Source organism: Chlamydotis macqueenii, chromosome 1 (assembly GCF_036417535.1).
Source record: "Chlamydotis macqueenii isolate bChlMac1 chromosome 1, bChlMac1.mat, whole genome shotgun sequence".
NCBI classification, from domain to species: domain Eukaryota; kingdom Metazoa; phylum Chordata; class Aves; order Otidiformes; family Otididae; genus Chlamydotis; species Chlamydotis macqueenii.
This window is the reverse complement of record NC_141556.1, coordinates 52,408,331-52,420,567: the sequence shown is the minus strand read 5'-3', so window position 1 is coordinate 52,420,567 and position 12,237 is coordinate 52,408,331. Positions and strand designations below refer to the sequence as shown.

Sequence of the window (12,237 nt, the reverse complement as noted above, 5' to 3'; positions counted from 1 at the left end):
AGGACCCGTGGATGGATCTCATCAGGTCCCATGGACTTGTGCACCTTCAAGTCCCTCAGATGTTCCTGAACCTGCTCTTCGAGTACAGTGGGCAGTTCTTCATCCTGGCAGTCCCTGCTTGTGCCTTCCACAGCTTGGGTGGTGAGACAAGAGCCCTTATTGGTGAAGACTGAGGCAAAAAAGTCATTGGGTACCTCAGCCTTCTCTATGTCCCGGGTAACCAGGACACCGGTTTCCTTCTGGAGGGGGCCTACATTCTCCTTGGACTTTCTTTTGTCCCTGACATACCTATAGAAGCTCTTCTTGTTGCTTTTTATATCCCTGGCCAGATTCAATTCGATCAGGGCTTTAGCCTTCCTCACCCCATCCCTGGCCACTCGCACAGCCTCTTTGTAGTCCTCCCAGGCTACCTGTCTCCGCTTCCACCCTCTACAGGCTTTCCTCTTCACTTTCAGTTGGTTGGAAGGAAAGGATTAGTTTGTTTGGGAGCTTTGTCTTGTTTTTAAGAACACATTTCCACTTGCTAAAGAGTGGGAGGGACTGTTAAAAGCCCACAGCATACTATTTAATTGCTTATTATGCAGATAACTTAACACACATTTCTACAGCAGCCCTTACATTGCCTGTAAACTTTTCACACTTGTATAGCAGCAAAACCATTACAATATGAAAGTGACTTGAAGCCAAAACACAGGATAAACTGGACAGGTTTTGTTCAGTTTAGATTTGGATTTGAGTTTGTCAGGATCTCCAAAGAGGTAAGTAAGCAGAGAGCATGTTCCCTTCAACTGTGTACTCATTCCATCACATGCTCAGCAGCTTTAAGCCTACTGAAACATGTCTGAATAACGCGATACTAGTACTAGTGAAGCTGTAGTTAAAAGTGCATTTTTTAAGACATTTCAGCCAGCATGTAAAACTACTGAACCATGGACTTACTATTTGGAATGTCCACTAAGAAATGTCATCAGTTCATGTGAAAAAGAGTGTGACAAATTAGCTAGTGCCTCTGGGATATGCAGACAAGCTCTAACAAAACTGCAACATGATTAACATTTATGAGCCGTTTAAGTTAACACTAAGAGTTCAGCAGCTGCTAGCACTAATGCCAATAGCTTGCTTCAGTCAGCAAATGGCCTGTTATTTTACCACAAGGAGTAAAGAGCAGCTGTGTGCCATGTTTCTTGAAACTAAGTAAGACGCACTATTTATGTACTTGGGAAAAGACCATTCAAGCATCCCATTTTGAGATTCTCCATGAAGTGTGTCTCCATTTCAGTAGGGTTTAAATACCAGGGTCTGTCTCTCAACTCTGCATCAGAACAACGCTTGTTTTTTCAAAACTAGAATAACATGCATAGCAAGGCATGCATTGTTCATATAGTGCCACCAAGAAACACAGAGTGACTAGTCAACTCTAAGGCTATTCCGAACAACCCAAGATTAACATAATATGAAAAGTAACACAGCAATGGCAAAAAAGCAAAAGATGGCATTACATGCTGTGTTTAATCCAGAGTATTTGGTCTTTGGGATCAAGTTCAAAGAGATTAAATTAATAGCACCTCAGAAAAAAAAAAGGAGGAAGGTTGCGCACAGGCACACATGTGATACAAGCAGCTAGAATTTGTCCATACACTTTCCAAATGTTGACAACTGCAGTCAAACAGCTCCACATCCTGTTTACAGGAGACTCTGCCAAAACATTCATGCACACGGGGATTGAGTGGAGGTGGACAATGTCCAGCAGCATGTTTTAGATTTAGTGAGTTTGTAACAGGTAACAACCAAAATATAGAAATACAGAGTTGTGTGTCTTATCCCTTCCACCATACCAATGAATAAGTTCCTTTCTTTTCCAAACACATATATAAAATTAAAGAAAAGATAATTTTTCATTAACATCTAAAAGTGCTTACTTAGGGGATTTGACAGCTGTGTCTGATCAGCTTCATTGTACAATTGCTTTTCTTGATGAAATTCTCCAAATTTTGCAGTCAAGAAAAAGAGATCCTACTATTTGAGGGTACTCACCTAAACATAATTTTACTTCTAAAACAGTTAGTGATCTCAGTCCATTTCGGATGCAGACACACTGCCTTTCCCTTTTTCACTTGAGGTGAGCAAGTTTAGCTTCCAGCAGTTTAATTTTTAAAGGCATTACTTAAAAAAAGGGGGCAGGGGATAAACAACTAGTTTGTTTTCCGCACCAATCTGAGATTTGACATATGCTCTCCCTCATCTCCCCATAGTAGACACCAGAACACTTCCACTTGCTAGCAGTTCATTTCAGTAAACATGTCCCTTAAAGTGTAAGTCCTCCCCTAGGAGGGCAGCCAGCTCCAGGGGATACAGACACTTTCACCTCACACAATGGGGTGAATCCAGCCTTGCTACTTGCTTTAAGACACTGAAAGTGTCACAGTCTAAAGCTGTCAAAATCTAGTCATGAAAAACCTGAGTAAAGAACTCACATGTCAGAAAGTATTTGGAGACTTATGGCCTCTTGAAGGAAAAAATCCAGACATATGTTAGCTAATGTTTCACTTAAAAGTTCAAACATACCTGACACTTGGAAGTGAAACAGGTCCGAGTTTACACACTAAACCTCTAGCAAGGGCTCATTAAACTTACGTAAACAGAAACTCCTACTTTTTTTTTCATAGCCTTGTATCTTTTGAAACTCATCAGCCCCAACAAGTCTCAAAAACACAATGTGAATGCTGCTTGCATAACACCACAAGGAAGCCAGCTCCCCCCAAGATCCCCATTCCCACCCTGGGGAAGGATCAGTTCCCCCTCCACACCTCACCTCTGTGGTGATCCCACACACAAGCTGGAGGCAGAAAGGCAAGCAGACTACAAGCAGCAGCTGGATCCAGCAAGTCAGTCATTCAGGGCCCCACAGAGAACCCATATGGGAGAAAGTTCACATATGTGTGTCCCAAATCATGGATGAATGGTCTAGTCATTAAATCATCTAGTCTTGTGTCTTAATTAAGTCATACACACAATTCAGAAGAAATCTGGGGAACTTCCCCAGGCCACCTCTTTGACATGCGACTTTCTACTTGCCTGTCATTTTTTTGGAGCACTACACAAGGAAAGTGACCCCTTTTTACCCACCAGCTCTTCACTAACATCAGAACACAGTGATATTTTACAATCACCTGGTTAGCAACACCGACATTGGAGACAGCAGGAGTGCTTGAAAACAGGCTATGCTTTTCTAAGTTTTCTGGTGCTGTTGCTAGCTGAGAACAAAGACACCTCAGTGGCAAGCAAGCAGGCTCTTGAATTCATCCAAGTTAATTTTCATTTGAGACAGAGGGAAAGTTCACTTCCTACTTTTTCCTGACCATGCTGAACATTTAAAGCAAACTGTACTACTAATTGCAAAATCATGCCCAGTAACTGCACAGTCTGTTTTCTCTCATGTCTTCTCTCTGGAATAATGTTTATTATTCTGTCTGTGGTCTGCAACTACATTTTGATCCGCGTACGAACAACACACACACAAAAAGAGGTAGACAAAGCCCCAAATGCTTAGAAAGTATGACCAGGAATCAGGTAGCCATCTCAGTATTTCTAAAGCAGCATTACGCTGACTAGGATTATCCCCAAGTTATTTAGCTCAAAGAGGTCAAAACTGAAGTCTCTAGAGGACTCCTCTGCTTTAAGCCTCTCTGCAGGTGCTCAGGGAACTCACTCTTGTGGTTTCAGACCTAGAATTCTGCCAGTATAAGCAGTTGTACTGTTACTTGAACCTGGGTCATATTTTACCTAAATCAATCCTCCATCCAGTTCATCACCCAGCCACACAGAAGCTTGCACCAGTGCTGTGAAGACATCGAAACAAGCACCTAGGGCACTCAAGCAGCATGTTCAGGAATAGTGCAAAAATCAGCTAAAGAATTCCCTAGCTAAGTTTTGACTTAATGTTCTCAAGGCACCCTAATAACAAAAATAGAGGAGTCAGATGCCACCTGCTAAATGAAAAGGGAACTAATAATTCTTCATAAACCCAGCGTGAACACAAACTATTTCAAGACAGTTGGGGGGGGGGGGGGGGGGGGGGAGTTATGTTCCACAAAATGATGCTTCTCTCATTTAAACAGAACCAAGAATTGGTCACTGTAGGCTTATTGTTACAGGACTTAAAGCTTTTATGCATAAAAGGCTACATACTATCAAGTAATACCTGAATGCCAAGTAAGAGATAATTTACTCAAATTACTTTCTTACAAATCATGAACAGAATCAAGGTGTTAAATTTTATTTAGAAATAAAACAGGCCAAATAAGACTCCGACAAATTCATCCACAAGCACATAAAGCTTTGGACACAACTATCCAAGGCAATAATACTATCCTAGCATCTAGGTCAATTCATTCAGTGAAATTAGAAGCATATTCCCTACATTCATTCATTTAGGACTTGAATGCTAGTATTTCTTATTTTCTCTTTCTGCATGTCCCCATTTCATTTTTGTACCTATAGCACTATTACATATAGACACGATATGCCAAAAGCATTTAGATAATGAATTAGAAGTGAGCTATAAAATTATTAGTTTAAGTATTTTAAAAGACTATGTCACAGACAGTTACCATCTAATATTGGTATACCTATTCCAGTATTATTATTTCCAACTCCTCAGAATGCAAGCAGGGGATGCTCAAGTAACAGGTGAAACAGAATAGCCATACCTACATAGGCTTCTATACAGCAAATTACATATCACAAGTTGTTGTCAAATAATGTTGCAGAGTTCATAACATACCATGCAAAAAAGTCTGTCAAAAAGACATCCATCAGCTCCTGTTAAACATGAAATATGTTTCATCTGAACTATCCTGAATTCCCTAAATCTCTCATTACTGGGACAAAGGGTGCTACTCTGTTTCTCGTACTTTTTCTTCAGAGCATCTGCTACTGGTCACTGATAGAAAGAGGATCTAGATAGATCAGCTTGCCAGTCATGCAGCAACCACAAGCAGCTACTGTAGAGGTTATCTGGGGAATGGAGAGTCTTCATTCTGTTCATGCACCACCCTAGCACAAAACACTAATTCTGCAGTCAGGGTACCTACACATCTGCTATCCATAGTTCAATTTTCCATAATGCTGCATTCTATTTAGCCCTTAGTAAGGTGATACATACTCAAACACATACTTGTCCTCCTTATAAGTCCATACAGCACCACTAGCACTGGAAAACTCCTATTCTTTCCACATCCTAGTATATCAGTTTTCTCTGTTTGAAGACTAGCATATTGGTTGCATTGTAGAAGACTCACACTCTAGCACAGAGGCACTATCAGACAGTACATTAGAAAAACAAAGTGTTTTGTAAAAGACAGGTGACAGATTAAAAGCTTTGTTAATGCATATACATGCAGTAATTTGTTTGTGATTTGACAATATTAATTGTAAAGGTAGTCATTAACACAAAGCATATTCAGCAAGCGATGGCAGCTCAACCTCACTGACCTGTGTTTCCATCTGTTTCACAGAAATTTCCAGCATCCAGTTTTTCCAGCACTTTTGCCTCTGCAGATTGAAAACACCAGGCACAGATGTTTCCCTGGTGCTATCCTGAGTAAATCTGAGGGGACACTTGCTGGAACAGCTTTAAGCTTCAATTCATTCTATGTTGCAACCCCCTGAATGGCAACTTTGCGCAACTGAAGTATCTTATGTATCTGTGAATTTCTTATCCTTCTGCTGCCTTTTACTCACTATGACTTAAAATCACCAGTTTTAAGAAAAACCGCAAGTTAGCCCTCCCCTAAATTTAAACTGATTTTAACTTTTCAACTACTAAATATATTTTTATGTATTGATAACTATTATAGATGTTGATTGCCAACTAAATAAAGCTTTTTTTTTTTTAAACTAACTCAGCAGAAGGTCTGCCTTACCCACACTAAAGCTGTTGCTGTTTCAGTTTGTAATATGTTCCTCTGATTTTTGAGGGTTTGCTTCTTAACTCAGTATCACTGGTGCATTTAATAACTTTTTTTAAAAAAATATACATGAAATTTTTAAAATAGCAAAGCCTAGAAAAGTAATAAAGTCTTAGTGCTTGTAATGTAAGACAGTATGTTTACAAAACTTGAAACCAATTAAGTTATCCAAAAATAGCAATGTTAACAGTAGGTTACATCTCCAAATCCTTCAAGATTTCAGAACTAGCAGAGCATACCCTCATTTTCCTTTCCTGAGGGTACAAAAAAGAAAAAAGGAAAAAGCTTTTTCACCTGAAGAGAATTGGTTCCTCCAGTAAAAGTGAACACATCATTGAAATAGTAAATTAAAGTGACATTGCCTGACTGTGCCTTTAAGAAAAGCTGGTACAGCACCTAAACAGATTTCTGTTCTTTAGCTAGTGAACTCTACTAGTATAACTAATGCTAGACCTCAGTACTAGTATCAATGTGTACTGATTATATGTTGAATATGTTGACCACTAGAAGAATTGCTAATTTCACTGACAAAGATCACCAAGTAGAAAACTTCAATTACAACACTTGCTAAACGGGTTTTGATAGGGGAGCTGAGCAAGTGAACTTATTTCAAGAGACATGAACTACAGATCAATTTAAAACTTAAAAAACCCCACAACCCAAACAACACAACGTGCTACCTCCTCCCTTTGCGCAGCAGTTCAGGCTGTTCTCCTCTCTCTCCCATGACACAGCTCAGCTCTCTGCCTGTCTCCTAGGCAGCCCTCTCACCACCTCCCACTTTTCATCAGTCTCCTCAGTGCCATTCTACCTATTCACGTTTTCCTAGGATGCCTTCATCCAAGACAAGAAAACCAGCGTTTGCTTCAGGCTTCCAGCTACTGGAGTTTTTAATCAATTTGCTTCTTTCTTCACTGAAGAGGAAAGGAAAGAACATGCCATTCTGTAATAGAAACTTCTTGTGCCAGCCTGTACTAGATTGCATACTTAATAATAGTCAGTATTCTCAGATTCAATTACAAAGAAAAGCTCAGCTCAGAAGAGCTCCATAGCCTTTAAAGAGTGACAATCCAGAAATTTTAACACACACAGAAGTCACCCGACTTGAGATTGCAAGACTGTATTTGAATATAACCCAGTTTGAAACATCCCACCGGCAGCCATAATTTACCAGAAGGACTTATTTTTGACCTGCTGCTCCAGCTGCATTAGTTCACACACACTTAATAATACAACTGGTCTGATCTGAAAGGATGCCTGAAGAAGAATAATCTTACCATCACTGAAGTACAATCTAGCAAAGAGCACCATCAATGCAGTATGCCCAGAAAGCAGCAAATGCAATTTTTTTTTAAAGCTTGCATTAAAGGACAGCTTAGCTTTTACATTAAAAAGATGTCATTTGCATTTTCACAGTGCCACACGAACAAGAACACTGCAGCATCTTTAGGAGTGCTAAGCCTGCCTGTCCAGCCATACTCAGTAATTACAACAGTTGTACTATCCAGTGAAAAAACCTTGTAATCAGTTTTCTTATTACTTCCCAGATATTTGCGTTATCCAAATGAAGGAAAGAATGTTTAGTTAAACCTCCTGCAAATATGATTTTTCAGTTTCCTATTAGATAAATACCTTCCTCTATAGCAAAAGGATTATCTATTATTTGTTCCTGAAGAAGCAGTTACAGAAACCACATCTTCCAAAGAAAGCATAACTAGAGATCATGCCATTGGAGCTAAGCTGCACAAAAAAACAAAACAAAAAAACACTGAAAGAGAAAATTTCATACATAAATGAAAATTTAATGATCTTTAATTCTTAAAAATGCAGCACTATCTTTTGCTCTTAGGGGAATGGTATCCAGCAGTTAACACACACAGTTCTGAAATTATCTTGGAAATAATATTAAAAGTTAGAGCTGCTGGGGGCAGAGGAGAAGCAGCACAGAAAAGGGGGATAAAAGCTGATCACATTGAGAGATACACATTCTTATTTGTAGCACCATGCATTAAAAGGACACACACTTACAGAACTGCCAAAATGACTTGTAGAAAACTAGATATAAAATGGAAGAATGGATGATCACAGGTCATGGCTTCTTGTCTCTGCCTGCTAAGCACCTCAGGAACCTTCCAAATTCCTTAACTCCCCCTGAGTTGTCACAGCAATATTAAGAGATAATAAACCAGAAAAGTGTATCAGCTAAATATTAGTACTATTAAAAAAATCCCTTACACAACACATCTGTCAAGCAGTAAATTTTCTGTTTATGTATAAGCAGGAGGGACTGAGCACCCCACCTGCCTGGCCTCTAGCTGAGAGCCCCCTTCAATATCATTCCTAATTCCACAGACTACTTCAGATGCTTTTCTTGAACACACAGACTATAAGTGAATGTACCAGGTAACCCTTCTGCTGTGTAACCAAGATATGAATAAAACCAAGAATTATTAACTGTGAAGCTTAGTAAAACAGCTGAATACAATTCGGATCTAGGGAAGGGGAGATCCAGCTAGTCTTAGCAACAACTCCTCAGTTCCCTTCAGCAGCATCCTTGAAATTAGGAAAGAATAAGCTAAGACACCAGAGAATCTGAGAGAAAACATGTTTTAAAATAATTCTCAAAGCTCTTTATGTAGGTGTTCAAAGTTTCTTTAAAACAACCTTCAGAAAATGAAGGGTAAGCTACTTAATGTTGATTTATTTTCTCCCCATCTTATCAATTAAGGTGTATTTCTTCCGGGCTTCAACACCTGCAGCTGTTCAGTGTTTTCAAATGAGAACAAAAGGATAGTTTGACCTTTAAGTATTACAGTGAGAGATGTATTATGCGTTTTTCAAGTCATTTTAAACAGCAAACATGAACATAGTATCAACCTAATTATTGTTTTCTTAGCAACAACAGTATTAAGTCTCCCATGTTTTCCATAATCCATGAAAGGATATAGACTTTTCAGTTGGGCTGGAGGGGAGAAAAGCACCAAAACAAGTCTAAGCTGAGAAATGTGGACAGAGAAAGCCTTATACAGCTCATCTATAGGTTCTGGATGAGCAGTGATTCCAGCTTGAGCACTTCTGCTAATCAAGTAATAATACAAAGCACTGAGCTCAGAAGAATAAAAACTCTTTGTCAAAGTCCATGCACTCCTCAGTGCCCACAACTCTATCTTGAAAGTCAGCGGCAGCTGATGTCAGAGATTAGAGGACTGGCATGAAGTATGCTATATGACACACTGAGTAACAAGTCCACAGCCACATACAGCACTAGACTGAACACGCCTGCTTATTCTCATACAAGTAAAACCCTAACTACTTCATTACTTCCCTGGTCAAAAAAAACTGTGAAGTACCTATGTCAGCGCCTCTTCTCAGTTCTACTAGTAGCTTGTACTTTAAGTCTAACCTCAACTAACGAAAAAAACCAAACCACAGTAATTCCTGATCTTCATTTCACTTTGCAATTATGTGGATGCTTTACAAAAATCTCAAGTCATCTTCTGATTCTCCAGGCTGTAGCTTTATTCCTGACAATTCAAAGTGTCCTACTGGATGTCATGAAGCAATGAAGCCTTCACAGGACTTATTTAAATATGAACCGTGATAACCAGAATACTCTGAATGGTACGGATTCCGATTTTTTGCACTATATCATTTAAAATATTTCCAAGTAAAATACCTTGCCTTTTAATGACTCTGGTTACATATGGTCAAATCAAGATGAATAGGTTTGGTTTTTGTTTGGTTTTTTTTTTAAATTGGGTAACTCAGCAGTAATTTCTCTTCATATACATCTCTTTTTTAAATGCTGTGGTCTAAAGCCCACTTGTGCAGAGTAGACTTAATGCAGACAATTGCAATACATGACAATATGAATTTCCAAATTCAGGTCAGATGTGAAAACAAGCCATTACATTCTATCCACTCATTTCTTGAAATGGGGCCGGGGAGAACATGGCTGAGGGGAGCGTGGAATCAGACAGATCTCCTAGTTCAAAGTGTTCCTGACTCAGCACAGGAAGAACAAAGCCACAGTTTTCTCTTTAGGAGGATCAAGCCAAAGTTAATGAAGATGCATTTTGAATTTTCAAGGAAAACATGCATTTTGAAAGAGATACTGACAACCAGCAACCAGTCACAGAATGCTGACACACAAATTGCTACTTCCCATTATTAAATATTACAAAAGTCTTGAATATATTAAGCAGTAGTCTAGAACTGGGATTTCCTGCCTCCATTTATTAGAATATAACTGTAAAAGCCCCAAAGTGTTAATTAAAATGGCCCAAAAAACCGGCAAAAGTTTTCCTCTCAGTACCTGCACATTCATTCCTTATCTGTTAACTTTTTTCAATACAAGCTTTACTTGCTACAAATGAGAACTGCAAATTCATAAAATCGAATATAATTAATGCTTGATGAGACAATTTTGAATCAGATTTCAGTGGGGTAAACGATAAATTTCTTCAAACATTTTATGAAGAAGAGCTATACCTTCTATTCCATATTTATTTTTAAAGCCATTTTGCTTAAGAGTTTGATTGTGTTTATCTCTACAAATTTAGACATTTTCAGTTTTAGTTCCTCAGAGTCTGGTCCGTCATACATGTTGATCATGCAGCTGGGGAGGAGCACAGTTCTTACCTGCTGAGCTTGTACTTCACAACTTTTGCTAATGAGTTTACATATATGCTTTTTAATAGGTAGCTGCAGTAGTAGACTTTTAAGAACAGCAATTGACAGTAAAAACATTTTCAAAGTGACTTTGTACACTTGTCCTTTACGGAAAGGAAAAGTTTTGCTTAGAAAAGTGTTAAGATATTTGAGAGGAAATAAGTAGATTTAATTTCTTTGCTTCTCTTCCTGTTGAGTTTACAGAATCAGAAGTACACTAGTACTTTCAGTACTGCACATTGTTCCAGCTTCCAGTCAAGTATTAACCATCCAAAGAAGCATCCATTCATAAACAGAAACACATCAGATTCTCCAGGTGTGAACAAATACCACAAAGCCTGAACAAATACCACAAAGCCTGGAGCTTTTAGGATTTAGTCTGTAATCAAGTCCAATGACCACACTAGAGTTAGAGTTAACAGGCAGTTAAAAAAAAAAAATCCAACTGTTCATAGCGAGACAAGTCACTTTCCATAAATAATTTTCTGAGGAAAGTCACAGGTCATGTGGACCAGAACAATTTTGTTTTCTCCTTAAATTTCAAAAAGGCTTTCAGTAGGGTTCTGCTGAGCTCTCTAAAGAAAATAAGCTACCATCAGAAGTGTCTCTTCTCTCATGGATTAAAAATTAATTTAAAAAAATTGAAAACAAAAAGAAAGAACAAGGGAAGTCAATCATGGGAACTCCAAATGATTCTGATATCACAGACGTAAGTAATTCTGTTTATTAGCGATCTGGAAAAGAAAGTGAGGAGGAAGTGGACAAAAGTAACTAAACCAAAGGACTTACAGCACAGAAATCTAAAGGATCTCATGAGGCTGAATACCAATAAATTAATATGAAATATATTATTGCTAACTGCCAAATGATGCAACTAAGGCAAAGCTACTTCTAAATGAGCACAATGATGCACCAATCTACCCAATAATTTTAAGGAACAAGCTCTCTGAGCTTGTATAGCTCCTAAGTATTTCCTGTAACATCAGCTCAGTAATTAGAGCTGTCAAAAGCCAAACTAAATATAAGGAATTATTAGGAAAAAAGCACCAAACATCATCACTGTAGAATCCTACAATGGACCTGCATCCTGTACACAGAACAACTCTGCCCCATTGGAAAAAGGGTACTGTGCGTACACAAACAGAATGGAAAAGACAAAGAATATGTATAGATTCCCCTTTATATACCTTACTCCCTCTCTCTCTCTCTAAAAAATATAACACTGTGCCTAGTTAAACCATTAAATTCCTTGCTATCAAAGGTTGCAGAAGACAGAATTTAAACGGTTTTAAAATAATCAGACAAGCTGACTAGAGTGGAAGATGCAGTCTAAAGTGAGTAGCTCAAATACTATAAAGCAGAAAATGTACTGTCAAGGAAGCAGCTGGGGTAGACACTTGCTGGGCTGAAAAAGTCCATAGACGTAGGGAGTTCTATCAGAAAGCATCCTTGGAAGTATTACTATGTTCACCCTGATCTTATGGTCTTCTGTAGAGCATCTGCTGCTAGTCACTAACAGCAAGATATTGGGCTAGATAATTTCGTTCTGATCCAGTACAGCAGTTCTTGCACTTGGTATTGGTCTACACACTTTTAG

At 38.6% G+C, this 12,237-nt stretch overlaps 1 protein-coding gene across 9 annotated transcripts in view; it reads right to left on the bottom strand.

Moving 5' to 3' along the window:
• The window catches only part of CNOT4 (CCR4-NOT transcription complex subunit 4), an 82,572-nt gene that overhangs the window by 48,389 nt on the left and 21,946 nt on the right, over positions 1-12,237 (bottom strand). For 6 of the 9 annotated variants that reach the window (XM_086751006.1, XM_086750985.1, XM_086751027.1 and 3 more), the window contains exon 1: positions 2,035-2,054. The exons of 1 other annotated variant lie outside the window; for it this stretch is intronic. In XM_086751006.1, coding sequence (XP_086607132.1) covers positions 2,035-2,042 — 8 coding nt within the window. In that variant the 5' untranslated portion in view covers positions 2,043-2,054. Of the gene's footprint in view, positions 1-2,034; positions 2,055-12,237 lie in introns of those variants that run through there. 2 more of the 9 variants (XM_086751035.1, XM_086751041.1) reach the window with 2 other exon arrangements.